The following is a 27,982-nucleotide window of genomic DNA, read 5'->3' on the forward strand; positions in this document are numbered from 1 at the left end:
CTACTGAAATTCCACGCACCCTTCCAGGATCTGAACCCAGCACCCTCGGTCACCGTAGTACCTCCTGCAGGTGTCTTAAGGTCTTCCCTCCACAGTGCATACTCCGCTTCCAGTCTTTGGACTTCGCCCTTTTGCCTTCCACTAAAAATTCCTTTGGAGTCAACCAAGCCCCCTGCTCATTCCGAATGCATTTCTCTGAGGATCCTGTAAGGAAAAGATGGGCCTTCAGAGATCCACCTGGACCTTCTGTGAACTCACCTCCGTCCTCTGAGCCCCACATTGTGGCTCTCCACCTTCCTCAGGAGTGGGGGCAGAAGCAGGGGAATCTAGTTCTTCCTCTACCTTAAAGGAACCCTGACGCCCACATGCTGCTGAGGGAGTGGAGCAGAATTCACATTGTCTGTGACACTACATGTAGCTAGGACATGGAGTTGGCATCTCAGTGCTCATGGGTGACTCATGTGGGGTGGAGAGATCTGGCTTCCAGGTACACCATGATGTGGAAAGGTCTGGAAATTCCTTCATGGGAAGTACCCTTGGCCTGCAGCCTGGCTAGCAGGGTCCATTTCCTGGTCAACTACACACAGGGAGTGCTGTCTCTTCCCTTCTAGCCTGGCCTTCATCCAGGGACACGAAGAGCAGAAGGCCAGGAACTCACCTGCTTTCATTTTCTCCTTGTAGAGAATCCCCTTGGCCTCACCACAGGTCACAGGAAGTGTAAGAGAGAGAAAATCCGCGGTGTCATCCTCAGGCTTTTCTGGAAGGACAAGAGCAGCATGGTGTTTACTCAGCTTTCCTTCACCCTTCTCTGTGGGTGCCCCTCCCGGCAACCCCAATGACCGTCACAAGACAAGATGGTGTGCATGGCATTGGGGAGGAGGCTCTGGTTACTCTGCAGGTGTTTTCTGTTTCCAGTGCCAGATTAGCTGTGTGAAGAGAGCGGACTCCAGGGAGAACTCCCACCAACTCCCACCAGACGGGGGATTTCAGCAGAACACACGTAAGGATTCTAGATTATGGTTCATTTGTGGCACTTTTTAGTACATGACACCATGTTACAGTTACGTCTTAATAAAAACCAGCCCAGCTCTTAACATCCATTATAAGGCCAAGCTCGGACCTGAACTGCTGAGAGCCTGCTCTTCAGATTTCTCTTGGAACTGTGCTCTCAAGCAAGGGCTTCACTCATTTTTATTGAAGTGGCACATCCAGCAGGAAATAGGAGTGAAAGTCAGACCCTTCTCAGAGAATTTTGGTCTTTTTTTCCCCTAGACCTAGAACACCACCCACACTAGCACAAGCAATTTCTCTCATTGTTTTCAGTGAGATAAACATTGTTTGCAGTGCTCTGACATGCTAAGCATGCATACGCACATTCATGTATTATTTTGGGTAGAGGGCAAGGAAGGCTCATGAGGGGTTAAGGCCATGCCCAGGTCACAAGAGGAGCACATGGCTCAGTGAGCTTGCTTATATCTTGCTGCAAGGACAGGTAAAAGTTATTAGAACAGAGCACATTTATATTGCAAAAATCATTACCACACTTGTTACTGTTGTTTTGGTTTGATTTTCTTTGGTTTTAAGGTTGTCCTAATCAGTCCTGAGTAGCCTGGAGCTCACCATGAAGACCAGGCTCGCCTGGAACCTGCAGCTATCCTCCTGCCTCTGCCTCCTGCCTCTGCCTAGTGCTGGGATTAGAGGCGCGAACACCCTGTTCCACCCTAAGTGTTTTAATTTGCAAGCTAACTGGCCATCGACTGGTTTTTAGCAGTAGATACCGGCCTACTTAGCTCTCTGTGCTGATACAAGTCACCTACCTAAATATCTTTATATTCGTATAGGCAGAGCACTCACACAAAGACCGGTGTCAGTCTCCATCACTTGCTGTCACTTTTCACTTTATCAGGTCCCTATTTCTTTTTCAACAAATAAAACTCTAGAGTTCTAGATGAGCCTGCAAGTTGCACTTGAGGATCCTGGGTGGCTCAGAACCTTGGAATAGAAATCTCAGGTTCAGATTCAGGAGAAGCAGCTGCATTAAGCCTTAAAATAGCTGTTCGCAATTTCAGCTCCCTTCTCCCACCTCACTGGGGAAGACTTCATGCAGGAGCCCTCTCTCAGCAGAGTGATAAATGCTGTCCATGTCTTGTACTGAGTTAGAAACTATTATATCTGCAATAGGTCAGGAGCATCTAAGCCAACTCTCTCTTACCTCAAATACTTATTAAAAGAATAAAAGGAAAAATGTGTGAAAAGATAATGTATGAAAGGCATTGCCGGGAAAAGGAAAGAACAGTGTTGATGGTGAAGACATTAATCACCACTGATTACTTTGTACAGATATGGAGCAGGGAGAGTCAGAGAGAGAAGTGAGGTCCCTGGTGAGGGCGTAGCTTCTCCTGAAGAGCCCCAAAGGATGAGAGAAATCGGCTGGCAGAGAGACTGCATGGATGCAGGGATGAGGGATGTAAACTTCATGGAATGACCAGCTCCCCTATGTGACTCCAGGTTCCTCTCAAATACAGTGCAGTAAAAAGGAATCTGGAGCCCTTGCCTGGAGGCAGAACTGACCAGGGGCAGACCTGACTGGTTTGTAATCTTGGCTTTGCAGCTTCCTAGGAAGATCACGGGAACTGTAATACCGTTATCTAATTTGAGTAGATTTGTGGCTGCCAGCTCCTCACTGGAGTGGAAAGCAGAGCTGCAGTAACCTACATTTCTCTTATAAACCCCGAGGGGATCAGCATGGTGCTCTTCAGCAGCTCTGTCTCCACAGGAACATCTTTGCTAATTCCTTATGTAAGTATAGCTCCAAAGAACACAGGTGCCCCAGTTGTGCTTGCAAACAGATGAAGGAGCAGTGGGAGACTTGGGGGAGGGGGTGTGAGTAGCAAATCAACATGCAGGGTCATAACCACAAGCATCACCTCCTCCTTTGTCTGATGCAGATAACCCTTGCACTCTAAGTAAAGTGGGCTTTTAGGTCCAAGGACTTTCAAAGCCATATACTACCCCAAAGGGCAGATTTCTGGTGAGTTTCCAGTGGTGCTAAATTTGGCTCAGTCACATTTACCCATTTCAGCAACAGACCTTCAAGGATGGAACCTGCTTGGGGCTCCCCAGCATCACCCAGCCCCATTTCTAAAGGAGCTGCAGCAGCTGCTTTAGATCCTTATTAGCGAGTATGAACAAACAAGCAGGAGCCTGTAAGAAAGCAATTACAGAGCAGGGTGATTTATTTAATTGACGTGCAGAGCATCCTTGGAGGAAATGAGGAGGAGCCTGGCAGGGAAGAGGAGCAGTGGGATGGAAAAAAACCTGATTAGTCAGCCGAAGACCAACCCCCAGATCCTTCCAGAACATTACACCTGAGAAGAGGACAGGCCCAGGGAAGATCTGAGAGCTGGAGATCCATGCAGCAGGGGTCAGGGTGAGGGGTGGGAGAAGGGGCGGCTGGAGGAGAGACAGAACAGCAAGAGTGGCCTCATCGAACCACTCCTCCTCACAGGAAGATGGCAACGGTCCTGCTCATTTCCCAGATGGGGCGGAGGCTCAGAGGGGTAAGCGGCAGTGACTGTGTGAGGGGAACCTCCCTGGGATGCAGATGTTCCAGGTACCTCTCTAGAGCTCTTTCTGTGTCGTTGAAGATGACTCAGCCAGAGGCTATGAGCAGTTAGTTGATGGCTGCTGAGGGAGAGTCATTTACTGGCAGGTGAATGGTCCCACACCATGTGCACATGGACAGGCATTGGGCTCAGACACATACAAACATTTATGAATTAGAAAATGTGAAGTTGGAACGAGACGTGGTGAGGGTGGTGTTGGAGGCGGGAAATGGGAAGTGGGTATAATCAAAACATACTATGTACACTTTCAAGGAATAAATTTATTTTGAAAGAATAAATATTAAAAAATGTCTTGCAAGACCAGGCATGGTGGCACATGCCTTTATTCCCAGCACTCGGGAGGCAGAGGCAGGCAGATCTCTGTAAGTTCAAGGCCAGCCTGGCCTACATAACAAGTTCTAGGCCAGCTAGAGCTACAGGGAGACCCTGTCTCAAAAAGACCAAAAAAAAAAATATATATATATATGTTTTGCAACATGGACAAATCCTATATAAGCTCAAGCCAGGCAAAATCCCAATATAGTCTTGGGGAAGTGAGTCAGAAACCCCCAGCCACCTGGGGAATACTGACAACTGGTGGCTGCTGGGAGAGTCAGTCTCATTTAAGGGTGAGACTCTTGGTAGGTTGACCTGGCTCCAGTGGATGAACCCACAGTGAAGGGCATTTGGGGACACAAACTTGACTGTATATGTCTTTATACACACACACACCCCGACACATACATGTACATATATATACAGAGAAATTTGGTGGGAGGATTAGAAAGGGGGGTGTGCAGATATAGGAGGGGATCTAGGGGTTCTAAACATGATCAAAATATAGTGTATGAAATTCACACACCACACACACACACACACACAGAGCTGGCCATCTAACAGCATCCTGGTCAAGTTGGAAGTTGCACTGGGGGCCAAGGTTATGCTAAAGATTTTTAGTGTAAGAGTAGTGCGTTGAGAAGTGCCTAGGCCGTTTAGCTCATCTAAGTTTTTTATGCTTTAATTGAATTTGACAATGAAAATAATGGCCAAATGTAGGGCAGTGCTTTGCCAGTGTCAGGCCCTGTGGTTGTACACTGAGCAAGATTCCACCTTGAAGGGCGTGTTAGGATTTATATCAGAAACAATCCATTTGAATGCTCAGTACAGCAACATTCCAGCAGAGGGCAGCAAAGGCCCTGACATTGGCATTCATACTTGAAGGAGAATGGATCATGTTCTGATTTGTTGGTTATTTAAGGACAAACTGTGAGGCACAGAGGGTCTGGACGCAGTACAACCAGCAGGGCTGATCCACTCTCTGAATAAACAGGATGTACAGAGACAACTAATCATAGCTATGAGAAGGCCATGAGGAAAAGCTACAGGGTTCTGTGGGGCAGGTCAGGGAGACCTGTATACTTGCTAGGAAGGTGATATTTAAGTTGATTAGGTGATTGTTAAGGTAATGAGGTGATGTTTAAGGTGAGTTCTGAGGGTGTTGATCAGAGAGGAAGTAGGAAGTGTGGATCTGTTTGGGGTGTGTGAGGGAGGAGACATGTGAGGAGACCCTGAGCAGGCTGGAGGGGAAACACCCCATGTCTAACTGCCCTACACCATGACTAATCAGGGGTGTTCTTATGAAAAGGAAATTAGGGCACTGACAGAAACTAGACAGAAAAACCAAAATTTCCAAAGTATCAAGTTTCCAACTGCTGTCTGGGAGCTGAGAGAAAAGAGGGTCCACACCCTACTTCGAGGGCACAGAACTCGAGAATCCCTGTTGACTGTCATAATTTGGGTTCTGAGTAAAAGAACAAAAGACAGAGGGATAAAAGGCAAAGGGAAAGGGAAGGAGGAGAGAACGTGGAGGAGAGGCCGAGAATGCAGAGCTCTACACGTGCTTGTTTCTCAGACTGTAAATAACCTTTTTTGTGACCTGGAGAAGGTAGACAGGAGAGCTAGCGAGGTGGTTTAGCAGGGAGAGGCACTTGCCCCACAAGCCTGGCAACTTGAGTTTGGTCCCTGGAACCCACGTAAAGGTAGAAAGAGAGCTGATTCTATAATAATTGTTCTCTGGGCCTACACACACACACACACACACACACACACACACACTGGCACATGTGCCCCCCACAAGAATGGAAGATGCATGGTGAGGGGCCTGAGTTGAATGAGATGGTTCTGAAAGCTCCAAACCTAATCTCACCGTGGGACTGTGAGTCTGAATGCGGCTTGTGGATTTCTGGTTTTCATCTATCCTCTGCTCTGGTCCTGGACTGGACACATTCCCAATCTCAAAGCTGTTAAACAACCCATGGCTACCTCAACTCACATTCCTTCCCTGTGATAACAGAGAAGAAGCTTGGCTTGGCCCCAAATGGTGGTGTCAGGGTCTCCCTTCTTTTGTGTGAAGAGTGGAGTCCTTTGGCAGGTGGCCGAGAGGACAGGAGTGGAGCTGGTCAGCCCCGGTGTGAGCCAGGTGTCCCTGTGACTGCAGAGGAGACCAAACTGCTTGGTCAAGGGCAGATGCTGATGGACCCACAGGGAACCGCTTCTCTGTTCCTGCTTACCTGTGGGAAGCCTTTTGTTCTGTTTTGTTTTGGAGCTTGACCAGTTATATCTTTTTGTTTTTTCTAAAAAAGGAAAAAAGAAAAAATCTTTTACAGTGTGAATGTCAATCTACAAGCCAAAGATCACAAGACATTTTTTTAGGAGGTTCTTGTCATGTAGCCCACACTAAGCTGGAACTTGTAATCCTCTTGCTCCAGCCTCTAAACTGCTGGGATTATAGGCATGCACCTCTGTGTCTTGCTCTTTCTCTGTACTATTTAACTAAACATTTTCTGCTTTTTATCACTTTAAGGAGGTAAGAAACCTCCTTATGTCAGGTGTCTTATAGGTGTCTTATGTCACCTATAAGAACAAATTACTTTATCTCACGGGAAACGAAATGAACAATATGTTAAATAGCTAACATTTAAAATAGGCCATTCTTTCAAATTATCGAGTTTTTTCACCAGCATTTTTACCAGAAAAATTTTAAGAGATTATTATGAGCCATTGGTAAAAGGTTTACCAAGCTGAAACCAAGACCACACACATTACCACTTAAAACTTTTAAATGTCTGTACCTTTAAAATACCTCCACGATATGAAAACAAAACCAAAACGAGGCAGCTACATTCTACGCACTATCTAGAAGCTACCATCTTCCATGGGAAAAGGCAAAGGTGGACAGCATCCTAAGGAAATAGGTAAAGGTACTGGGCTTCTTGGGTTTTTGTTTTTCTCTCCTGGCCTGTGTCCAAGGCAGGAAACAAGAATCTCTATCCCTGGCATCTCCCTAATTTGACAATGGCCCAAGATGTTGTATTGTGTTTATGTTATTTTTTTTAAGCTAAAGTATGCAAAGTAAAGACGATAAACATGAAAATAATAAATAAGAGATAAATAAAAAAAATACTGGAATAGGAAGCAGAAATGACCATTTTCTTTAGAAATCACCTTTATGCCACTTAAAACCAAAGAGATATGTTGCTTGGTTTTGAGGTGATATTTGAAAAGCTTTGCCTAGTACAGAAGGGGTGGGGAATGAGCTCCTCTGTATACATAGGAAACACGAGTTCTTGCATTTTTTTCAGCAAGAAATAGGGTAATGTGTACATTGTGAGATATGCACACACTATTCAATCCCCTCAGAAATCAAGTCCAAGGAAACTATTGGGCAAGCATGAAAACACACACAAACCTAATTTCTATTTTCTTTTTCCATGGTCATTCTTTTCAATACTGCTGGAGATTAAATCCAAGGCTATCTGCATGCTGGGCTATCATTGAGTTACATCCCCACTCCTGATTTTTATTTCCATATAAAGATAGGAAAAAAACAAGTCCACCAATAGAGGATTATTTAGCCAATCATAAATAATATGCTGTACAGTTAAAAAAAAAAAAAAAGAAAATGGAGCCAGGTATGGAAATGTATGCCTGTAATCCAAGCACTTGGGAAGTAGAGGCAGGAAGGATAGGAGTTCAGAGCCGGCTCAGCTCCCTAGTGAGTTTCAAGATAGCCCGGGCTACATGAAACCTAGTATGAAATACCAGCAAAAAAGGGGGATGGTGGAGAGTCAAGAATGTAACTTAGTGATAGAGCATTTGCCTTAGCATGTGTGAGGTCCTGGGCTTGATCCTCAGTACTACAAAACAAACAAACAAGTAAGACACAATGAAAATAGTGATTTGTAGAATGAGCTGACTATACAATGAGATTTATATATATACATGTAATATATATATATATATATAATAAGATATAAAACAGAGTAAGAGGACTGAGGATGTGGCTCAAAGGTAGAGTGACTGTTTAGTGTGCACACGGCCCTGGGGTTGACTGTTAGCACTGAAAAGGACAAGGTGAGGAAGCAGGCTCAACAGATGTTCATCTGCTTGATTTATGTATTTCTAGACTTTCTGCAGATGTATCAGGATTACTGGATCACATGGGACAGAGCAGGCTATGCTACAGGAATGAAACAAAGCAAATCCTGGTGACTGAACACAGAAGTCCATGCCTTGGTCACACAGTGCTGTGTAGGACTAGAGGGCTCTGCAGGGCTGCTGTGGTATGGGGATCATTGAGGCTTTGGTCTTTGGGGTGGGGGACTCCTTTCACATCTTTCCGTGGTCAGGGGGAAAATGCAGGAAGCTTAGCAGCAGCTCCCAGAATTGTTGGCCAGACCCCAGTAACAGGAATGCACATGCAGAAGACAGGCAGGCAACAGGTAGGAAAGAGCCTGGGCCGACACCAACCCTGACCACCTGCCTCTGTGCAGGAAGAGAAATAAGTGCCTTAATTTTAGCCACTTCTCCTTCTGAGTAGGATGGGGCTTGCTGCCACTCATAGCCACTGAAGTCTAATACTTGTGGCATATTGCTTTTGGCATATAGAAACTTTTCTGTGTTGAAAAAATTTTCACTGTTTCAAAAAGCTCGAGTGTTTTGTTTGTTTTTGGCTTGAATTCTTTTAAAGCTTTAACAGGCACCTCAAAAAAACAAGAGTACCATCAAATGCCTAACAGACCAAGTTTCTTCTAGACACTTAGGCCTTTTACCAGGAGATTTTTCTTTAAGGTGTTTACTTCCATTATCTATAGGATGGAGAAAGTAATGAGAATAAAAGTCATTTTTGAATAAGCAAGTTTGATATTTTGCGACCAATCACCCTCATTTCACACAACAGTGAACCAACAATGTTTGATGCTATTATTTTCATCCCTTTCTATCTAATGGATGGCGATGGCTCCTGAAAAGCATTCTGGGAGACAGAATGTGAGTCCTGTGCCTGTCAGTCATTGTCTCTGGATCTTTGCACAACCAAATCAATCATTTCCATATCTATTTCCTTATCTGCAAAATTAGAATAAATTTCAACCTTCTCCAAGGGTTCTTATAAGAATGAGATGGAATTACCTATAATATAAACTGAGATATTATATAAATGAGTACAATGTAGGAGAAACTATCAAAATGGTAATTTTGATTTTTTTATACTTATGTGTGTCTGATGTTTCCATGTGTGGGGGTAATGCATGTGGATGCCTTTGTGCATATATGTGTGGAAGCCTGAAGTTGATGAGTATTTTCCCCAGTCACTTGGCACTTTATTTACTGAGGCCTGGTCTCTCACTGAATGCAGAGCTAACCAGTTCTGGCTAGTGGAAGCAGTCAACTCCCCCAAGGATACCACCTACCCGCTTTGACATGGGTGATGGGGATTTGAACTCTGGTCTTCATGTTTGCATAGCAAATGCTTTATTCATTGAGCCATCTCTTCAGCGCCTGTAATTTGGACTTTAAGGTGGGACAATTTAGCCTTTCTTCCTGGCAACAATTTGATATTTGGAAGTTATGACTTTCATGCTTGAGTTCTGTGAGTCTAACACGGTAACCACTCCACCAATGAAGAGAAGATAGATGTTCTCGTTTTTTCCTTCTAAGTGGCACCAGTTCTTACAGGAAAGGGAGTAGCTGAGGGTGGTGAGAGGTAAATCCATGGTGTCCCTGTACCACATGCCCTCCACAGGGGCACAGGCTGTCTGTGCTCACTCACAGCACGGCTTTTGTATTTTTAATGAGTTTTTCCAGTCCCATTCTTCCCAGAAAGGTCACATGAGAAACAAATGTCATTGGAATTCTAGGAAACTCTTACCTGGGCATTTCAGGGTAGTACACACAATATGTTCAAACACGTTCTCAGCAGGGGTGATGTTGTTCCCAGGAGCACAAACAGTGGTTCTTGAGGGAGGTGAAAAACCTTCAAATATTGTACATGCATACACAGTCTGTACATGGTTACTATTAGTGATATCTATATAACTATCATGGGGAAGATTGTGATGAAGAAACAAATACCTAAAGGGGCAACTTAGGGCAGTGATCATGAAAAATAAAAGTTGTGAAATCATGGCTTAGAATACAGCAGCCCTGATTTTGGGTGACTGCTGACTGCATTTGGAGACCCACAGTTCCTAATTCTTACCATGCACAATTCTTGCTGGTGTGCTGGAGGTCTTCTGGGGCCTCTCTCCACTATTCATTTCTGAAGTCTCATTGCTGATCTCTGAAAAAAAGAGGATCAATGATCCTTGCAGATGAAAATTCCAAGAAGAGTCTCCCAGTGACTCTGGAAGGATAATGTACATTTCAGAGCCCCAGGGCTGCAGGCTCCAAGACACCCCACCCCAAGAATGCATCTACCATGAGTCTAGTGTGTCTCCCATCCCTGCCTCCTCCCGGGAACATAGAGCAAGGCTGGCCAGCAGGAGTTACTCTCATACTGATGTCCATTGTGCCCAGTGGGCCAAAGTCATCTAGGCCCTGGGCCTCAGCTCTCGAGTGAGGTCATGAGCCTCTGGGGATAGTCCCTGAAACCCTATTTGCATGCTCAGATGCAATTTGCCTTTTCCATTGTTTCAACCTTTGTACAGACTGAGGAGGTGCAATGGAAGTAAAGCTGCTGGTCCCCCTTCAGCAGGGGTCTTGGTCATCATTCACAGCCACACTCTCATAAAAAATCCATATGATTTGTGTGTGTGTGTGTGTGTGTGTGTGTGTGTGTGTATGAATGTTTTGCCTTCATGTTTGTAAGTATATCGCATACATGCAATACCTGAGGGTGCCAGAGGAGGGCACCAGATTGGAGTTATGGATAGCTATTAGCTGCTACCGGGGTACTAGGAACCAAACCCAAGTCCTCTGCAAGAACAGTTACTGCTCTTAACCACTGAGCCCTCTCCAGTCCCAAATCCATATGACTTTTCCAAGAGGCCTTTACTGTTAGCTATCCCTCTCCTTAGCCCCTCCTCTCCCTGCCCTTCCATCCCCACCCCATTTAACCTTTCCTCCTCCATTATTTCTCTTTCCATTTTTGTATCACTGCATTCTATGTCCCTCCTATGACAACCCCTCCATGGCTCCTATTGGTTCCCTGGCCTCTGTAGATTTTCTAATTGAAACATAGCTATCTAAAGATTCAAAGCTAGTATCCACTTACGAGAGAGTGTGATGTAATGTTAGTCTTTCTGAGTTTGGGTTACCTTGCTTAGGATAATTGTTTTCAGTTCTACTCATTTACCTGAGAATTTCATAATATTGTCTTTCTTAGTAGCTGAATAATATTCTCTTGTGTAAATGCACCATACGTTCATTATAGAGTCTTCTTAAAATATATACACATACAATATAAAAAGTTTAAATGTAGTTACCCTATAACAGGTCCAGTGGTCCTTCCAGGCTAACAAATAAAAAGTGTAATGTCAGGAATGGACTACCTCTTTTGAAGTGTTAACCAAGGGGATCCCACAGACTCTCAAACAATACTGGCAATTGCTATTCCTCTTGGTTACCCTCCAGAACTTGATGATAAGACCCTATTGCTGAAGACACCACATACCTGAGCCACAGAACAAAGAGAAATCAAGCTGGTACTGACCCCAAAGCTTCATCTCTACTTGGACAGTGCTGGAAAGTGCTATGCATGCTACTAGAAGAGAAAAGTAATCATCAACCTTGCCCAGCTGTGAACCTTGAGAGCTATAATAATGACTGGCATGGCAAGATATGCCCACAGGTAATTGGATTTAAGGCCTACTTCATGAGATGGAGCCTGTGATGATTTAAATGAGAATGTCCTCCTTAGGCTCCAAGTATTTGGACATTTTGTCCCCAGTTTATGGTACTGTTGGGAAGGGTCATGGAACCTTTAGGAGGTGTGGTCATGCTGGAGGAATCACATCACTAGGGGCGGGCTTTGACAGTTCTTAAGCCTTGCCAAATTTCCAGTCTCTCTCTGCTTCTTGTGCCTGCTTGAAGATGTGATTGCTTGGCTTTCTGCTCCTGCCGCCTCTGCTGCCATTATGGACTCTAACCCTCTGGAACCATAAGCCAAATAAACTCTTTTATAAGTTCCCTTAGTCATGGTGTTTTATCACAGCAACAGAAAAGAAACTAATACAGAGCCCATGCCTGGCACTGTTATCAGGGTTAAGAATCTGTGCTAGTCAGGTCACAGGCAAACAGGGGAGAAGCTATTACTATTATTCTACTAAATAGATACAGTGTTAAACTGTCACCCAATGACCTATTGTTATACCCATAGATTAGTGAAACACACAACTCCACTAGATAAGCCTTTTCTTGTGACAGATAGCAATTAACAAAGATCCACAACTGGTCAACGTGAAGAGAATAAGAGACTGTGGAGCGATTGGCCTTAAATGGGATGCCTATATCATGCCCTCTCTTTCTAAGGCTCAGGAATCTTTGTGGAGAGGAGGTAGAAAGAGTGGAAGAGTCAGAAGTAGAAGATAAAGACAAAGAAACTATGAACCCAAAGTACTTAGGACAGCATGCACAAGACCTGTGCAGGCCCAAGCCAGACAGAGCCCAGCATGGATGTGGGTGCTGGGCAAGAGGATCTTACATGAGGAGAAGATCCATTCCAAACATAAGATGGAATGATGTATTTAAAATAAAATACAAAGAATAAGTGTCAGAGGTGAGTTTATATTCTACCTTACAGTTAAAAGAAGAAACTACCATTCTGGGGCTGGAGGGATGGCCCAGTGGCTAAGAGACATACTGCTCTTCCAGAGGAACTGAATTTGATTCCCAGCACCCACGCTGGGTGGCTCACAACTGCCTGTTACTGCAATTCCAAGGCAGGGAACCTGATGGCTCTGGCTTCCACAAGCACCTGTACTTTCTCTCTCTCTCTCTCTCTCTCTCTCTCTCTCTCTCTCTCTCTGTGTGTGTGTGTGTGTATGAGAGAGAGAGGCATGCAAACACATGCAGGGGGAGAGACTCGCCCATAATTAAAAATAAAATAAGATAAAAATAAAGCTATGACAGGTTGAGTGCTGACGCCGAGTGGTATTAAAGACGAATCCCACTGGTAGTCTAAAGGGCTGTTAGAACACTCCACTGCTTCCAACTCCATGTCAGTATAAGGCTAGATTTTATTTCTATTGTTCAACCAAAGCAACTTCTCATAGGACTCTGAGTTCAGAAGCAATTGTAAGAATCCAGTTCCCTCAGGAAGTGTGACATTATTGAGATCTGCAAGAACAGAAAATGGCATTACACTTCTAATTTTTTTGTGTCAGAAATGTATTTTTTATAAAAAGTTACATGGCAAAATAATGTTATCTTTAAATAAACATTTTTAGGGCCTGGAGATAACTCAGTGGTTAGGAGTACTGGCTGCTCTTGCAGAGGACTTGGGTTCCGTTCTCAGCACTGACCATAACGCCAGTTCCAGAAGACCCGACATCCTCTTCTGACCTCCACAGGCATTGCATGTATAGGTGCTCTTACATGCATGCAGGAAAAAGACTCGTACACATAAAAAATAAAAATAAGGAACCTGGGAGCTTTCCCAGACCTGTCTTGATTAATGCATCTCTCAACTCTCACCAGAGAAGTTTCCTAGGCACCAGAGGTGATTGCTACAGAAACCCACAACTGGCCAATGTGCAAAGAACAAGAGACTCCAGAATGCTTATCCCTGAACAAGACACCTATATCAAACTTCTACCTCCCAAGGCTCAGGGATCATTGTGGAAGAGGGACAGAAAGACTGTAAGAGCCAGAGGAGGTGGATGACCACAAGGAAACAGCTTTTTAGACAGCTGGTCAGTTACTCATATGAACATGCAACAATGGCGACAGCATGCATGAGTCCTACGAGAGTGCAAGCCAGACAGAATCCCAACATAGACATGGGGAAAGGGGTAAGAACCTCCAACCCTACCTGAGGAATTACTGGCAACTGATGGCTGCTGGGATGGGGAGATTCAGTTCCATTTAAGGGTGAGACTCTTTGTAGGTTAACCAGGCTCCAGTGGATGAACCCACAGTGACGGGCATTTGGGAAAAACAAACCTGACTTTATAGGCATATATGTGTATGTGTATGTATGTGTGTTGGGGGTGGTTAGTAAGGGCAGTGCAGATATGGAAAGGGATCTAAATATGATCAAAATATATTGCATGAAACTTGCAAAAATTCAATTAAAAAATTGATCAAAAAAAGTATGAATCTTATTTTCTCATTGTAAATTTTCTACTTGTAAATAACAAAGGTGTGTTCTCTTCTGCTTTACTGATTTTCAAAATAAAAATTGCTTGAAATAAAAAGTAGATAAAAAAATCTATCTTAAATTATCAGTTTTAGTTTTGAATAAGATACGATAGGCATGAGCAACATAAACAAAAATCTTGGGGAGTTCTTAGTAATCTTTAAGATGTAATGGCGTCCTGAGAGCCGAGCTTGAGAACCAGTACCGCAGGCCTCAGCTAAGGAGACCTGTCGCTGTGAACACATCTGTTTCTTCAACAAAGGCTCAGCTGTGGTTGATCTCCGCCCTCTCATGCCCTCTCCTCACATCCCAGCCCTGTTCTCTGTGCTTCTCTCCCCCTGTGGAGTTCACACGTCTACCCTCCCTGCGGCCACTCTAGGAGAGCCTCCCACACTGAGGCAAGTCCACAGGAGGTCCCACCCTCAGCCCTACCCTGTGAGCTGGACGCCCGGGCACATTCAATCCTTTTCTTCTGAGTGCTCCTCACCACCTTCAAGGGCCCGGTGGAGTCGTCCTCCTTTGGAGTCCCCTGATCTGGGGTTCCCTGATTCACCGCCTTGAGCTTCTCTTGGGGTTCATGTGCAGGTGAGGCTGCCCCTGGGTCAAAAATGATTGTGAATGGTTTAAATGCCACCCCCACTGTACCTGCTCTTCTTCATTCATAGACTTCCCTTCTGGTCCCCCTCCTCCCCTTCAGATCTCTGTAACCCTCCATCTCATCTTTCTCTTAATGTTTCTTTCCCTGTGTGCACCGTTCTGCATTTGTGTGGCCCTAAACTGTGAGCTGACCCTGTCAGAGCAGAAGTGGCTTAGGTGGAAAGGAAGGTCTTACACTCAGCACCTGTGTACAGCACAGGGAGTATCCCCCCCTATACACACACCTTGCGAAGTGTAAAGAATCAAAGAATTGACAGGCAAAGGCCAGCCATGAAGCTGGCTACCAGGTCTATCAACGGAGGGTGTGGTGAGGCCAGAGGCTCTGCAGTGCCAGGGCCAGGAGGGCAGTGGGCTTCACTGGGGAGAGCAGACAGTAGTTGTCATTGGCTGGAACGTGGGAAGCTGGTCCCTGCAGAAGGGCCATGGTCCACTGGCACAAAGACGGCTCTCCAGAGCTCAACAGGAGCCAAACCCACACACCGCCCCACTGGATGAGGACCTGGGATCTCTTCCACTCTACCTCAAAGTGGCAATACTGTTTCTATTCTCCCTTTAGTTCAGAAGGATGGCTGCCCCTGTGTAAAGACGGAGCTGTCACTCTCCACCCCGCTTATGAACCTGCCATTGGAGGAGGAGGATTCTCACAGGCTGGAGTCACCCTTTCACTCAGCTCCGTGGTCTGGTGACATTTAAAACCAGATCACAGCATCGCTCAGAGCTCCTCAGTGTCTTCCCACTGCATTCAGAGCAAAATTCAGCCCAGCTCCACCTCACCTCCAGCCCCAGCCTCCTCTGCTCCCCGGTCTTACCTTGTGGGCTGTGCTTTTTCTGACGTCTCCTTTTTGGAGTTGACCAAATGCATCTTTTTCTTTTCTTTGCTAAATAGGGTGAAATTTTTTTACAGTTACAAACATAGTCTGCCATTTTTTTAAATTTAAATTACATTTTAGTGGGCGGGGGACAGTGCATGCTACTATGTGCATGTGGAGGACAACTTGTAAGAGTCAGTTCTCTCTTTCCATCATGTGGGTCCCAGGGATGGCACTGAGGTTTCCAGGCTAGGCAGCAAGCACCTTTACCATCTCCCTGGCACAGACTTGCCAATCTTATGTGTTAACAATATTCAGCTTTGACTTTTGGTCTGTAAAGCACAGTAGTCAGGATGCTGCTGCTCCGTGGAGTCAAAAGTGGTGGCAGGAGGGAGGGATAGAGGATGGAGGGAGGTGGGGGAGATGGGAGGGAGGAAAGAGGGAAGAAAGGTTGAGGGAGAGGGAGAGAGAAGAGAGAGAAATAGAGACAGTGAATGTAGGCATCTCATTTTATAAAAAGGAGAGAGCCAGGGAGACTGTTGAAAGAGATGACGACCAAGGCCAAGTTCCTCTGTGTGTGTGTGTGTGTGTGTGTATGTGTGTGTGTGTGTGTGTGTGTGCAGGTTAGAAAACCAGAGGTTGACATTGAATATCTTCCTCAATCCCCCTCCACCTTATTTTGTATTCATTTTTATTTTGTAAGTATTAAACCATTGATCTATTTTGTGTGATGTGTGGGAGCAAATGCCACTGCACATGTGTGGTGGTCAGAGACAACTTGTTGGAGTAAGTTCTCTCCTGAGAAAGTCCCTTGTGGGTTATATTAGGCTCCAGCAGGTCCTTGTGAGAGACAATGGAGAGAGAAGGCATCACTGATACTCTATGGTGAGGGGAGGACTGAAGAGAAGGGAAGGGAAACTGGAGAGGGGGCAGATGTGGTTAGGGTTGGCAGGGTGGGCAGAGAGAAGTGAGGGGCTCCATCTGATATCTTTAAAAGGAGGCACTTGGGGGACTGGAGAGGTGGCTCAGTGGTTAAGAGCAGTGACTGCTCTTGCAGAGGACCTGGGTTTGATTCCCAGCACCCACATGGGAGCTAACAACTGTCCATAACTCCAGTTCCAGGGGATCTGACTCCCTCTTCTGACATCTGCAGCCACTGCATGACACGGGTGCACTTACACACATGCAGTCAATGCACTCACACACATAAAATAAAAATAATAAATAAAATATTTTTTTACAAAGGAGGTACTGGATGAGGAGAAGGTTTGAGAAATATAAGGCAAGGCTGGAAAAGACCATCACAGGAAGTGAAGCTGTCACACGGAATGAAGGAGTATTTACTCGGGAACCATGAAGACAGGGCCCTCTGCCAGGAGACCCCCCAGCAGGGCCACTTTCAGATGCAGTGTGCAGAAAGCAGGTAGGACAGTTCCGCCAAGACTCTTGGGAGTCTAGGAAAGGTGGGGGTGGGCAAAGCAGGTGAAGAGCACAGGAATGGGTTACTGAGATGAGGGATCTTGGATTCCAAGCTGGGAAGGAGGGATGAGAAGACAGATGGGCTAAAGGAGGATCGGGAGAGGGACAGGCAGTGGACTGGTGATTTGGAGGAGGTGAAGACCAGCTGCAGAGGAAACAAATGATAATGATACGAAAACAGAGAGGGATGTTGAAGACTAGGTGTGTGTGTGTGTGTGTGTGTGTGTGTGTGTGTGTGTGTGTATTTTTAACTTATTTTTTAAAAATATTTTATTTTTTTTATTTTATGTGTGAGAGTGTATTGCCTGCGTGTATGTGAGTGCGCCCGTGTTGTGCAGTGCCCGCAGAGGTCAGAAGAAGGAAGGCGTTGGATTCCTGGAACTGGAGTTATGGACAGTTGTTAGCCACCATATAGGTGCTGGGATTTGAACCTGGGTCCTCTGCAAGAGCAGCCAGTGCTCTTAACCTCTGAGCCATCTCTCCAGCCCTAATTTTTATTTTTTTAGACAAGGTCTCGTGTATCCCAGGCTGGTCTCAAACTTGCTATGTAGCCAAGGATGGCTTTGGACTTCTGATCCTCCTGCTTCCAACTTCTGAGTGCTGGGACACACACACACACACACACACACACACACACACACACACGCATACACTACCATATCTGGTTTATGTGGTGCTGGGGATAGAACCGGGGAAGCACTTTTCCAAATGAGCCATCATCTTGGCCTCATGTTTAGTTTTGTTTTGAAGGAGCGACTGGAAGGCAGAGATCTGAGATTGAGCAACAGCCGTAGAAGGAAGAAACTTCAAGGATGTGTTAAAAAGAGAATTCCTGAATTAGTCATTGGGAAACCGAGCTAGGCCTAGATGATGGTAGTGACCATGGACAGCCTTTGGGCATAAAAGGTCAAGGAGTTATGAAGGAAAAGGTCACCGGAAATGAGCAGACAAGGAGGTGAGAGGCTGGAGCACTGGTGGGCCGTCTGCTGTCTGTGGAGACTTGAAGACACCTAGGATGATATCAAGATCTGAGGGGAGGAAAACAGCCTTTTGGGGCTTTCCAGGGAGCAACAGGGATGCTAACAAATGACAGGGCTGGAGAGAAGACATATTTCATTTTGTTTTTTAATTATTTATTCATTTATTTTGGGTATGGAGGGCGGCACAAAGGAAAGCTTGCGGGTGTAAGTTCTCTCCTCTACCCTGTGTGTCGTGGAGATTGAACTCAGGTTGTCAGGGTTGGCAGCAAATAAATTTACCTACTCACCCATCTTACTGACTGAAGAACAATGTCAACACCTCAAAAGTGAGGATGGGAAAGCAAGGATCTGGGTAGGGCAGTGGGTACCAGGGTAGACTCCAACCTGCCTGTTACCATGAGGTGTGAGTGACAGATGACAAAGGATGCCTCGCTATGACTTACCAGGAGGTTGTGTCCTGTCAGGAGAGCAACTTTGCTTAGTGTTGGTGTAAGTGACCCACTAAGCAGTGAGGACCTACGATTCTCATGGGGTCAGAGCTGGCAGTTCTGATGGATGTTTGTTTCAATATGTCTAAATGCCTTCTTTGTCTCCTACCATTTTCATAAAGGCCTTGAGGAGGGATCAATGACTAGGATTGCAGAAAAGGCTGTGCAGGGCATCACAGCTCTGGTCATATTGTCGGAGCTATGATGAAACACACTGGAACAGAAAGTCTCAGGGGAAAGGATGTCGGTACCTTTCTTGGCAGGTGTGCTGGGTGCTGCCTCATGCGCTTCAGAGTCATTTGGTTCTTGGGAATCATCTCTCATCACTAGGGAAAGAAACAGAATTCATCTCAGAGCTCTGAAGGGACTGAGGAGAAAGTGCCAAGAGAGGTCAGAAGGAAAATTAGGAAGTTGGGGAGCACAGGCCTAGGATCTGCCAGCCTGAAGGGTTCTGCCTTGATCTGACCTGTGTGAGTCTGACTGTGAACAGTGGACTCTCCACAGCGGGATGCTGTAGAAGCTACTTAGAGAAACTCCTTTCCTGGGAGGAAGAGATGAGCAGGGTTCTCAGCCGCCCTTGCTCAGGGAGTGGCCCTGAGAGCAATGGGTCGAGGTGGCGTTGAGTTCTGATGGCCACAGGGAAACGGCATGTGTGCTCTATCAAAAATATGCATCATGGCCTAGATATCTGAATACAGGTGTTTACTGACTGCTCCGTGACTGGTTCACTATGCAAAATGGGAAGGAAGCTGTGTGTGGCTGTGCATTCAAGACCTGTAAGAAAAGCGGGAACTAGCCTCGACTTGGTACCACCTAACAGCAAATATGTATGAATTTCTGCTAGATTCTGTTGTAATAAGAAATCAGAAGGACTTGAAACCAGGCAAAGGTCCATTTCACTAAGCTTGTCTCAAATTCTGGCCATTTAGTGTCAGGTAATAGAGGCATATTGCAAGTTTTCATTAGACTTTTGAAATAATTTATTATTTTTCACATCATTTTAGTAACATGTACTAAAACTTTGTTTTTGTTTTTAAATATTTTATTTTTACTTTATGTGCATAAGTGTTTTGCCTTGCCTGTATGTAAGTGCACCACGTGTATGTATGCTATGGAGACCAGAAGAGGATGTCAGATCCCCTGGAACTGGAGTTATAGATGGTTGTTAGGTACCATGTGGGTACTGGGAACTGAACCTGGGTCCTCTGCAAGAGCAGCCAGTACTCTTAACCGCTGAGCCATCCCTCATACCCCTATTTTATTATATATTTGTATGTGAGGGGGGGTATAAACATGTGTGTTCAGGTGCTTGTGGAGGCCTGAGGGATCAGCTCTCCCTGGAGCTAGAGTTACAGGCAGTTGTGAGCTGCCTGATATACATACTAGGACCTGAACCTGGGTCCTCTGCAAGTGCTTTTAACCACTGAGCCATCTCTCCAGCCCCTAACATATAATTTTTCAAAAGATATTTTTGTATTTATTTATTTTTGTATATGTAACTTCACATGCATATGCATGTTTCACGTGTGTGGAGGGCAAAGGACAGCTTGTAGGAGTCAGTTCTCTCCTTCTACAATGTGGTTCCAGAGAGTGTAAAACTCAGGACATCAGGCTTGGTGGCAAGTGCCTTTACCTGCTGAGCTATCTTACTGGACCAATAACAAGTATTCTTAATCCAAATGATGTACAGTTGACCAGCACTGAAAATGGACCTTCCCAGAGTCAGCGTGAAATCTGGGAAAGAGGGCCAGCCAGCGGCACGTCCACTGTCTGGGACACACAGGGGACTTGTTTGCTTACTGGGCTTTTCGGGCGGGGGGGGGCTGTTTTGGGCATTACCTTCTTCAGTGACCTCACCAGAGCAACTAAGTCACATAGTCCAGCCCTGCCTCTGTCCCCATCCCTCCTGGAGTTCCCATAATCCCTTTAGGCAGGGGAAGCTTCTCCCTTTGCTGACACCTTATGGCATCTGAAGTCTGAATCTAGCAGGTTTGGGGAGGGTCTTCTGACCTTCATGATGGTGGTTCCTACAAGTCTACCTTTCCCAGACTTGCCTCCTCACCCTCCCCAGGACTCTGCCTCCCTTCAGGAGCTCAGGTCTCCTGACTCTCCACATACTGGGTGAGTGGCTAAAAGCTGGGCTGAGATGGGATGAGAGCAGGAACAACAGCCCAGGTCAAGAAAATTCCAGTGGCTTTTTGTCTCGGTAGACAGGACAGCAGAGGTGAGTTGAGGCCATGGCTGTCAGGATGACTGAGGTGAAGTCAGCGCTCACCAGTGTGGCTGTGCACAGTGCCAGGCACTCGGCTAGGCAGCTCTGCTGAGTCTTCTTCCTTCGTATCTGTGGATGTTAAGTTGTCTCTGGTCACTGGAGGAGGAAGGAACATCTTGGGTTACCAGGACTGGCTGTGAGGGAGGAGAGTAAGCTGTGTAAATGCCCAGGAAAGGGGAAAGCTAAGACCAAAGGCAGATTACCTGGCACAGGGCCTAAGGGAGCATGGGACATCTCCCGAGGGTCTTGTTTGTCTTCTGTCTGGTGATCCCTGGAGGACACTGAGCACAGGAAGAAAAGGAATCACAGATTCGAAAGCAGCAAGCAGGGATCAGGGTGGGAAGGAGAGCAACTGATTCCAACAGGTAAGAACAGTGGTGGGCAGGCAGCAATGCCAAGGCAACAGGGAGTGGAGAGGGAAAGGGAACAGTTGTTTACTCTTAATTATTTAATAACAGTACTTATTCTTTTCTCATAAATTGTAGAAGATGAAATCTTCTATTGTTGTTAGCTTTCTAATTATATATAAATTTATTTATTTATTTATTTTTATTTTATGTGTACGAGTGTTTTGCCTGCATGTTTGTAAGTGCATCTGTGTTGTGCAATGCCCATGTGGGCCAGAAGAGGGAGTTGAATCCCCTGGACCTGGAGTTATGGACATTTGTTAACTGCCATGTGAATGCTGGAATCCAAACCCAGGAGTCCTCTGGCAGAGCAGTCACTGCTCTTACCCACTGACCATCTCTTCTGTCCCTCTAATTAAATTAAACTTTCTCTATTATTTTTAAGATGTATTTTATGCTCTTACCCACTGACCATCTCTTCTGTCCCTCTAATTATATTAAACTTTCTCTATTATTTTTAAGATGTATTTTATGCTCTTACCCACTGACCATCTCTTCTGTCCCTCTAATTATATTAAACTTTCTCTATTATTTTTAAGATGTATTTTATTTCTACTTCTGTGTTTGTACAAATATCTGTCATACACACACACACACACACACACACACACACACACACACACACGGGAGTACCCTCAGAGGCCAGAAGGCCATTGGATCCCCTGGAGCTGGATTTATAGGCAGTTTTGAGCTGCCCCACATGGGTGCTGGGAATTGAACTCTATTTCTCTATAAGAACAGTAAGTGCTCTTAACCTCTGAGCATCTCCCCAGCCCCAGATTATGTTAAACTTATTTGAATGGCATAATTTAGAGGGGTGGAGGAAATGTTACTGAGATCAATCTGGATCCCCTGACTTTCAGTCCTGGAGAGCTGAGAATCCATAATACCATGTTTGACAATGAAGTTACATGTCCCTGTTATGATTAATGTAATCAACTCCATTATACTGATGATTTGGGGCAGCAAGTAGCATAATTTTGGAAGCTAACTTAGGTCCAACAGACCATTAAAATTTTTATAATCTTTTCTCATAGTTTTCATAACATCTCTTTTAGAACCCAATAGAAGCAATAAAAGAATAAAAGAGTTTGAAGTATAGCTCAGTGGTAAAATGCTTGCCCAGCATGCAAAATGTCCTGCATTCCATTCTCAATAGTTAGTAAAAAATAAAAATACAAAATAAAAAAGAATCAGTAGGTTTGAAATTCAAAAGCCTCAGACCTTTGCCTGGAGGCAGGGGAGGTCACTAAAACAAGTGTTTAACAAGTAAACTTGTCAATTAGAACAGTGGGGGTGGGGAGAGATGAGAGGGAGGGAGAGAGAGAGAGAGAGAGAGAGAGCGCTATATGCTGTGGATGGAACCCAGGGCCTTGCATACACGGGGAAGTGCTCTACCACCGAGCTACTCATCTAGACCCAGAGCAGCATGTGAAGGGTTGGCTGGTTTTGCACTGAGTTGGTGGCTTGCCCTCCCTCTCTGCTTCTCTCCCTTTGTCATTTCCAGTTCTTTTCCCTGAGGCACCAACCACAGCCTCTCATTTGGCAGGTGCATATTCTCCCTTCAGGGTCACCTTGAGCTAAGCTAAGCCACCCTCATCAGTGTTACCTTGCACAGTGTCAGGGGAAGGGCTGGGCATCTCTCCTGAGCCTTCTTCGGTGTTAGTTTTGGATGTTAGGTCATCACTGGTCACTGAGGGAAGAAGAAAAATCACAAGTTGCAGAACTGACTATAAATAATGGGTTATAGGACAGGCCTTAAGGAAGAGAAAGAACAGTCTAAATACTCAGGGAAGGTGGGGCACCAAGGTCAAGGGCAGAGGCTGGGGTGTGCAGGAGTGGGTTGTAGGTGTTCTGGGCTCTCTGCCTTATCCTGGCCACTGACAAGGCTTATGATTCTTCTTTCAAAGGGTTGTGTGTAGGTAGATGGGTGCATAGAAAGGGCCAGATCAATGAAAGGCAGTGATTTTGGGCTTTAAGCCACAGGAAGCAAGAACCCTGGGTGGGGATACAGGGTGTAGGACAGGGTCTGTTTCTCACCTGGAGTACTTCTTCCTTCCTGCATGAGGCCAGGGTGAGGTATATCTGGGTCAGAAGGGTGAAGCTGTTCATCCAGGAGCTCAAGGATTTGCTGTGAGGATGCTTTGGGGTCATTGACTCCAGATGCACAGGATGGACGACTAGATGGAGGTGGCTGGGATGGGGGCAGTGGCAGCAGAGTCTGGAGGGAGCTTCCTTCTGCTGGGTCGGCTGGGGCTTTCAGTAGGATTGGTGTGGTTCTGCCCCACCCTCCATAGACAGCACCAACTGGTATTAGCAAAGGAGCACACATCAGGACCATGGAGATCAGAAGTTATCTGGGAACTAGGATTTCTCAGTACATGCTTTGCAGTGGGACAGGAGGCAGAGTGAGTGCTGGTTTCCAGGTGCACAGAGTGGGTTCCCAGGGTGATATTGTAGAACAATGGTGAAAACTTAAGGGGGTGGTACTTAGTGGGAAGTGGTTAGGTCATTGGGGCCCTTGAAGGGGATCTCATGGGGCCCCCTTCTTTCTTTACTTTCTAGCCACCCTGAGCAGTTTTATTTTGCCATGGTATGCTGCCTTGCCACAGGCTCAGAGCATAAGGCCAGTCTATATATGGGCTGGAGACCCCAAAACTTTGACTCCCAAATAAAATATCCCCCATTTCTCTTTTGGGGTTATTTTATTCACATTTTGAAAGTTTCATACATTTACAAAATTGATCATATTCATCCACCACTACCTCCTTCCAACTCCCCCTATTACCTCTCCAATCCCATTTTCCTCCCAACTCCGTGTCCTCTTTTTTGTTGTTGTTAAAAACTCCCTGAGTCCAGTGAGTGCTATCTCTATGCACATGGGTGTAGGACATCCACTGGGGTGTAGCAACCTACCAGCAGTATGTCCCGAAAGGAGAGTGGATTTTCCTCCCTCAGCAGTCATCAGCTGCCAATGCCTCCTCCACCACAGTGAGGCCTTGGGCCTCCGCCCCACGCCTCCACCTTCCATGCTGACGTTTTGACTGTCTTGATCTTATATAAGTCTTAAGCCTTTTCCCTTTCTAAATTAAGTACCGTGGGCATTTTGTTACAATGCCGAGAAGCTGGCTAACACATTGGCTCTCCTGTCTCGGTGACAGGTGCATTTTCTCCTACCCTCTCTTTCTGTGTCTGCCCATGTTTCCTTCCTTTCCTCTCAGCCACTTTTCTTCCTTCCTCTAGCTTTACAATGTGCCTTTACTGGCCTTGTTGAAACAGTGGTTACCTCTTGGGCTCTGGTATTAGGAGATCTGAATAAGAGTCCTGGTTCTGCTTCTAAACAGAGAAATAACTGTGGGAGTTATCTCCAAACTTTACTCTTCTCTGTCAAGTGCAGCTGCCAGTGACTACAGGCTGTTTTAAAGATGGCAGGAGGTTATCATACGAAGCCTGCAGGATGACATGCTATCAAAACGCCAGACTTATCTATTCCAGTTCCTCTCCTTGCTTAGTGTTCCCTATCTCTCTTCCACACCAGCTCTCTGTACGTTTACATTTCTGTCAACTTGGGCATTCCCTAGAGATGGGCCAGTATACTACGTGTGACACTTTCAGGCTGGGCAGGGTGGCTCACACCTGTAATACCAGCACTTGGAAGGAAGGCTGAGGCAGGACTGCTGTGAGTTTTAGGCCAGCCTGGGCTCCACAGTGAAATGCTGTCTCAAACAAACTAATAAATCAAGAGAGTAAGTTATTCTTTCACTGAAATTCATAGAACAGGTGAGACAGAAACATCTGCATTCTTTAAAAATTCACCTTAGGGGACTGGGCCAGAGTTAGCAAGGGCCAGCTGCTTCTGTGACTAGAGTGTGGTCCAGGGGTTGGCATGCAAATCCCATGCTGGAAACAAACCCAAACTCTTAGCATAGCAATACCTCACAGGCATAAAGTATGGGAGCCTCCACATTACCTTTTTGGAAGCTTCTGAAGACTGCCCCCAGGTTGGGGTATTCACGCAGGTTAACTCTGCTGAACAACGCCATCAGCAGACGCAGGCTGAAAGTCTTCTCCAGTTTGGTGAGGACACTGTGCACCACTCTGGACAGAGGGACCAAGTTCTGACAGGCTTCCAGGGATTCCTTCCAAAGACGGAGCAAACGGTTAGTGAAAATTTGTAGAGTTCTGAGTTGTAGGAACCCTACTTTAGGACTTAGGTGAGATGGCTGAGTGGAATAAGGTGCTTGCCGCCAAACCTGACACCCTGAGTTCAATCCTCAGCGCCCACATGGTGTAAGGACAGAACTGACTGTGCAAGTTGTCGTCTGACCTCCATTGCTAGCCCCACCTCACAATAAGTGAATGTAATTTTAAAAACTTTAAAAGCTACTTTACTCTTTTAAGAGGAAATTTGACATAAAATAGAGAACAAAATCCTCTGTTATAAAGAGGTCGCAGTTCCACACATATGCTTCATGTGTATATGTGTGCACAGTCATAAGAGGAAATAACAGCCTTCTTGAAAACAAGCCTCTCCTGTGGTCCTTCCTGTTAGGTCCATTTGAGGGAGGAGCTAAAGTATACGGAGGAAAAAAGGAATCAAAGGATACTACTGTGTAATTGGTCCTTTGATGTCAAGGCGGGATGCTTCACAGTGGACCTAACGTGATGAGAAGCCACATCTTGACAGCTGTCAGCCTCTGCCTCTGCCCTCATTCTCCCTGACTTGAGATGGACTGAACTGGTTTCTGGGAATTTCTCCTGCTGAGAAGATGGAAAAAGAAGTGACACAGCAGGAGAGAACTGACTACAAAACACTTCCTGTTCTGCTGGGCCCCAGGGTGCCTAGCACCGTACAACACCAGCATGGCGCTGCCCATGTAGGGGCACTGACAGGTGGGGAAGGTGAGCGTCCAGTAATGGAAAGAAATTCAGTCAATACCAACTGCAACTGAGAACTGTGCAATGAGAGGAAGGCCAGAGAGAGAGAGAGAGAGAGAGAGAGAGAGAGAGAGAGAGAGAGAAGAAACCCAGGGGGCTTAGTGGGCTTAGTCAGTGGGTAGGTGCCAGAGACTTGCTCTGAGGAATGGGGTCTGGATTGAGCACTGAAGAGGGAGCTGGTACTAACAAGGCAGAGACTGGGGGGACATTAATGCAGTTTTCCTGGACCCAAAATTTAAAATAGTTTCTAGGAGCCAATGTTATATGAAGAGTGTTACATTTGTCCACACAGTCACATCCCCCCTTGCCTGCCTCCTGTCATGAGGAACTGGGAACAAATAGGCTTCCGAAATACAATGAGCTATTAGTCAAGGAGCATGGCATGGACTCCCCTCAGGGCTTCTAGAAAGAATCAGCTTTGTTAACACCTTGATTTTGGTCTTCTGGCCTCCAGAACTGGGAGAGTCCAAATTTGTGATTTCTGGTTTGTGGTCACTTTGCTATGCCAGCCCTTATCATACCCCATCACTAAGACAGCCCATGACACCCTCTCTCCCACCCAACCGGCCCATCTTTTTCATAATGAACAGGGACAAGCTGAGGTTGCTACATTCTAGAAGCCCTGGTGGGTTGTGGTTTGAGAGCTCAGTAATGGAGCATCCTTGCTGAGGGCAGGGCTGCCTTGGAAGGGGGGTACAAGCCTCACCTTGTACATCCTCTCAGTGATGAAGTAGTTGTCTCTGAGGGCTTCAAAGAAAGGGAACGGCTTGTTGATGGCATAGGCGATGTCCAGTTTCTGGTATATGAAGTGCTGCAGAAGAGCCTCTTCCAAGGCCTTGGTCACAGTGAGCATCCTATGGAAAGAGGCAGGATGCGGAGACAGAGGTGAACCCCCCAGAGTGTGGACAGCTGCCTTCTGCACAAAATGGGCATCTGAAGGTAGACATTCTGGTTCCCAAGTGTTGCTTAGATGTCTGCAGAGCAAAGTCTGCCTGAAAGACTCATGGGACAGAACACAGAGACAATGCCCAGCAACCACAGAGGCTGAGGGGGATGGACAAAAGCATGCTGAACCCCAGCCGGCGATCAGCCTAAGGTGCACGTTAAAAAATAGTTGTTATTCTTTGTTTCCTGTGCGCCCGCCTTTGCTCCGAGGGTTTCATATGCAGTAGCTGGTTTGATTTCACAAAGTACTGCAAGACGGTCATTATCAAATGGTCATGTAAGTGTGGAGGACCCGATGCTAAGACACAAGGAGTAACCCTCATGCCAGACTGTGGGGCTTGGAGGAGCAGAGTTGGGAACAAATCCGGACTTCCTTCTTGCTGACTTACGGTTGTAGCAAGTGCTCTGTGGCCACATTGAGCTGGGTTGCCCCAGGCGCCTGCACTGCCACTGAGCCATCTACTGCCTGTGCTTATGGGAAAGGGGCCGCCAAATGCAAGGACATGGAGACCTGGGAACACTGAGAAACTCTGAAACACCATTCACAGAGCTGTGGTACAAACAGGCAAAACATAAATCCAAGGAGTGTGTGAAAAGGCGATTGGTGAAGACGACGTCACTGCTTGCTTTCATGAATCCATTTCTTTCTTCAGAATGGACCTGTGCTTCTTCCATACCCGTGTGAAATTCACAAAACCAACCATTTCCACACTGTGCGAGAAACAGAAGTCAGTTATAGTAGGCAGAAGACTTCCAGGCGGCATTC

General features: G+C 45.9%; 1 protein-coding gene across 1 annotated transcript in view; it reads right to left on the reverse strand.

The window, feature by feature from the left end:
• The window catches only part of Sp110 (SP110 nuclear body protein), a 36,786-nt gene that overhangs the window by 1,712 nt on the left and 7,092 nt on the right, over positions 1-27,982 (reverse strand). Inside the window, exons 2-16 of the mRNA XM_029565928.1 lie at positions 27,728-27,927; positions 26,978-27,125; positions 25,304-25,472; positions 23,374-23,640; positions 22,943-23,026; positions 21,130-21,207; positions 20,930-21,022; positions 18,906-18,980; positions 15,708-15,776; positions 14,674-14,838; positions 10,144-10,224; positions 9,814-9,918; positions 6,176-6,238; positions 659-757; positions 62-204 (exon numbers count right to left, since the gene is read on the reverse strand). Coding sequence (XP_029421788.1) covers positions 62-204; positions 659-757; positions 6,176-6,238; positions 9,814-9,918; positions 10,144-10,224; positions 14,674-14,838; positions 15,708-15,776; positions 18,906-18,980; positions 20,930-21,022; positions 21,130-21,207; positions 22,943-23,026; positions 23,374-23,640; positions 25,304-25,472; positions 26,978-27,125; positions 27,728-27,891 — 1,803 coding nt within the window. The 5' untranslated portion in view covers positions 27,892-27,927. The remainder of the gene's footprint in view (positions 1-61; positions 205-658; positions 758-6,175; positions 6,239-9,813; positions 9,919-10,143; positions 10,225-14,673; positions 14,839-15,707; positions 15,777-18,905; positions 18,981-20,929; positions 21,023-21,129; positions 21,208-22,942; positions 23,027-23,373; positions 23,641-25,303; positions 25,473-26,977; positions 27,126-27,727; positions 27,928-27,982) is intronic.

The sequence above is a fragment of the Nannospalax galili genome, unplaced genomic scaffold (assembly GCF_000622305.1).
Source record: "Nannospalax galili isolate Female #2095 unplaced genomic scaffold, S.galili_v1.0 scaffold1138, whole genome shotgun sequence".
Lineage (NCBI taxonomy): Eukaryota > Metazoa > Chordata > Mammalia > Rodentia > Spalacidae > Nannospalax > Nannospalax galili.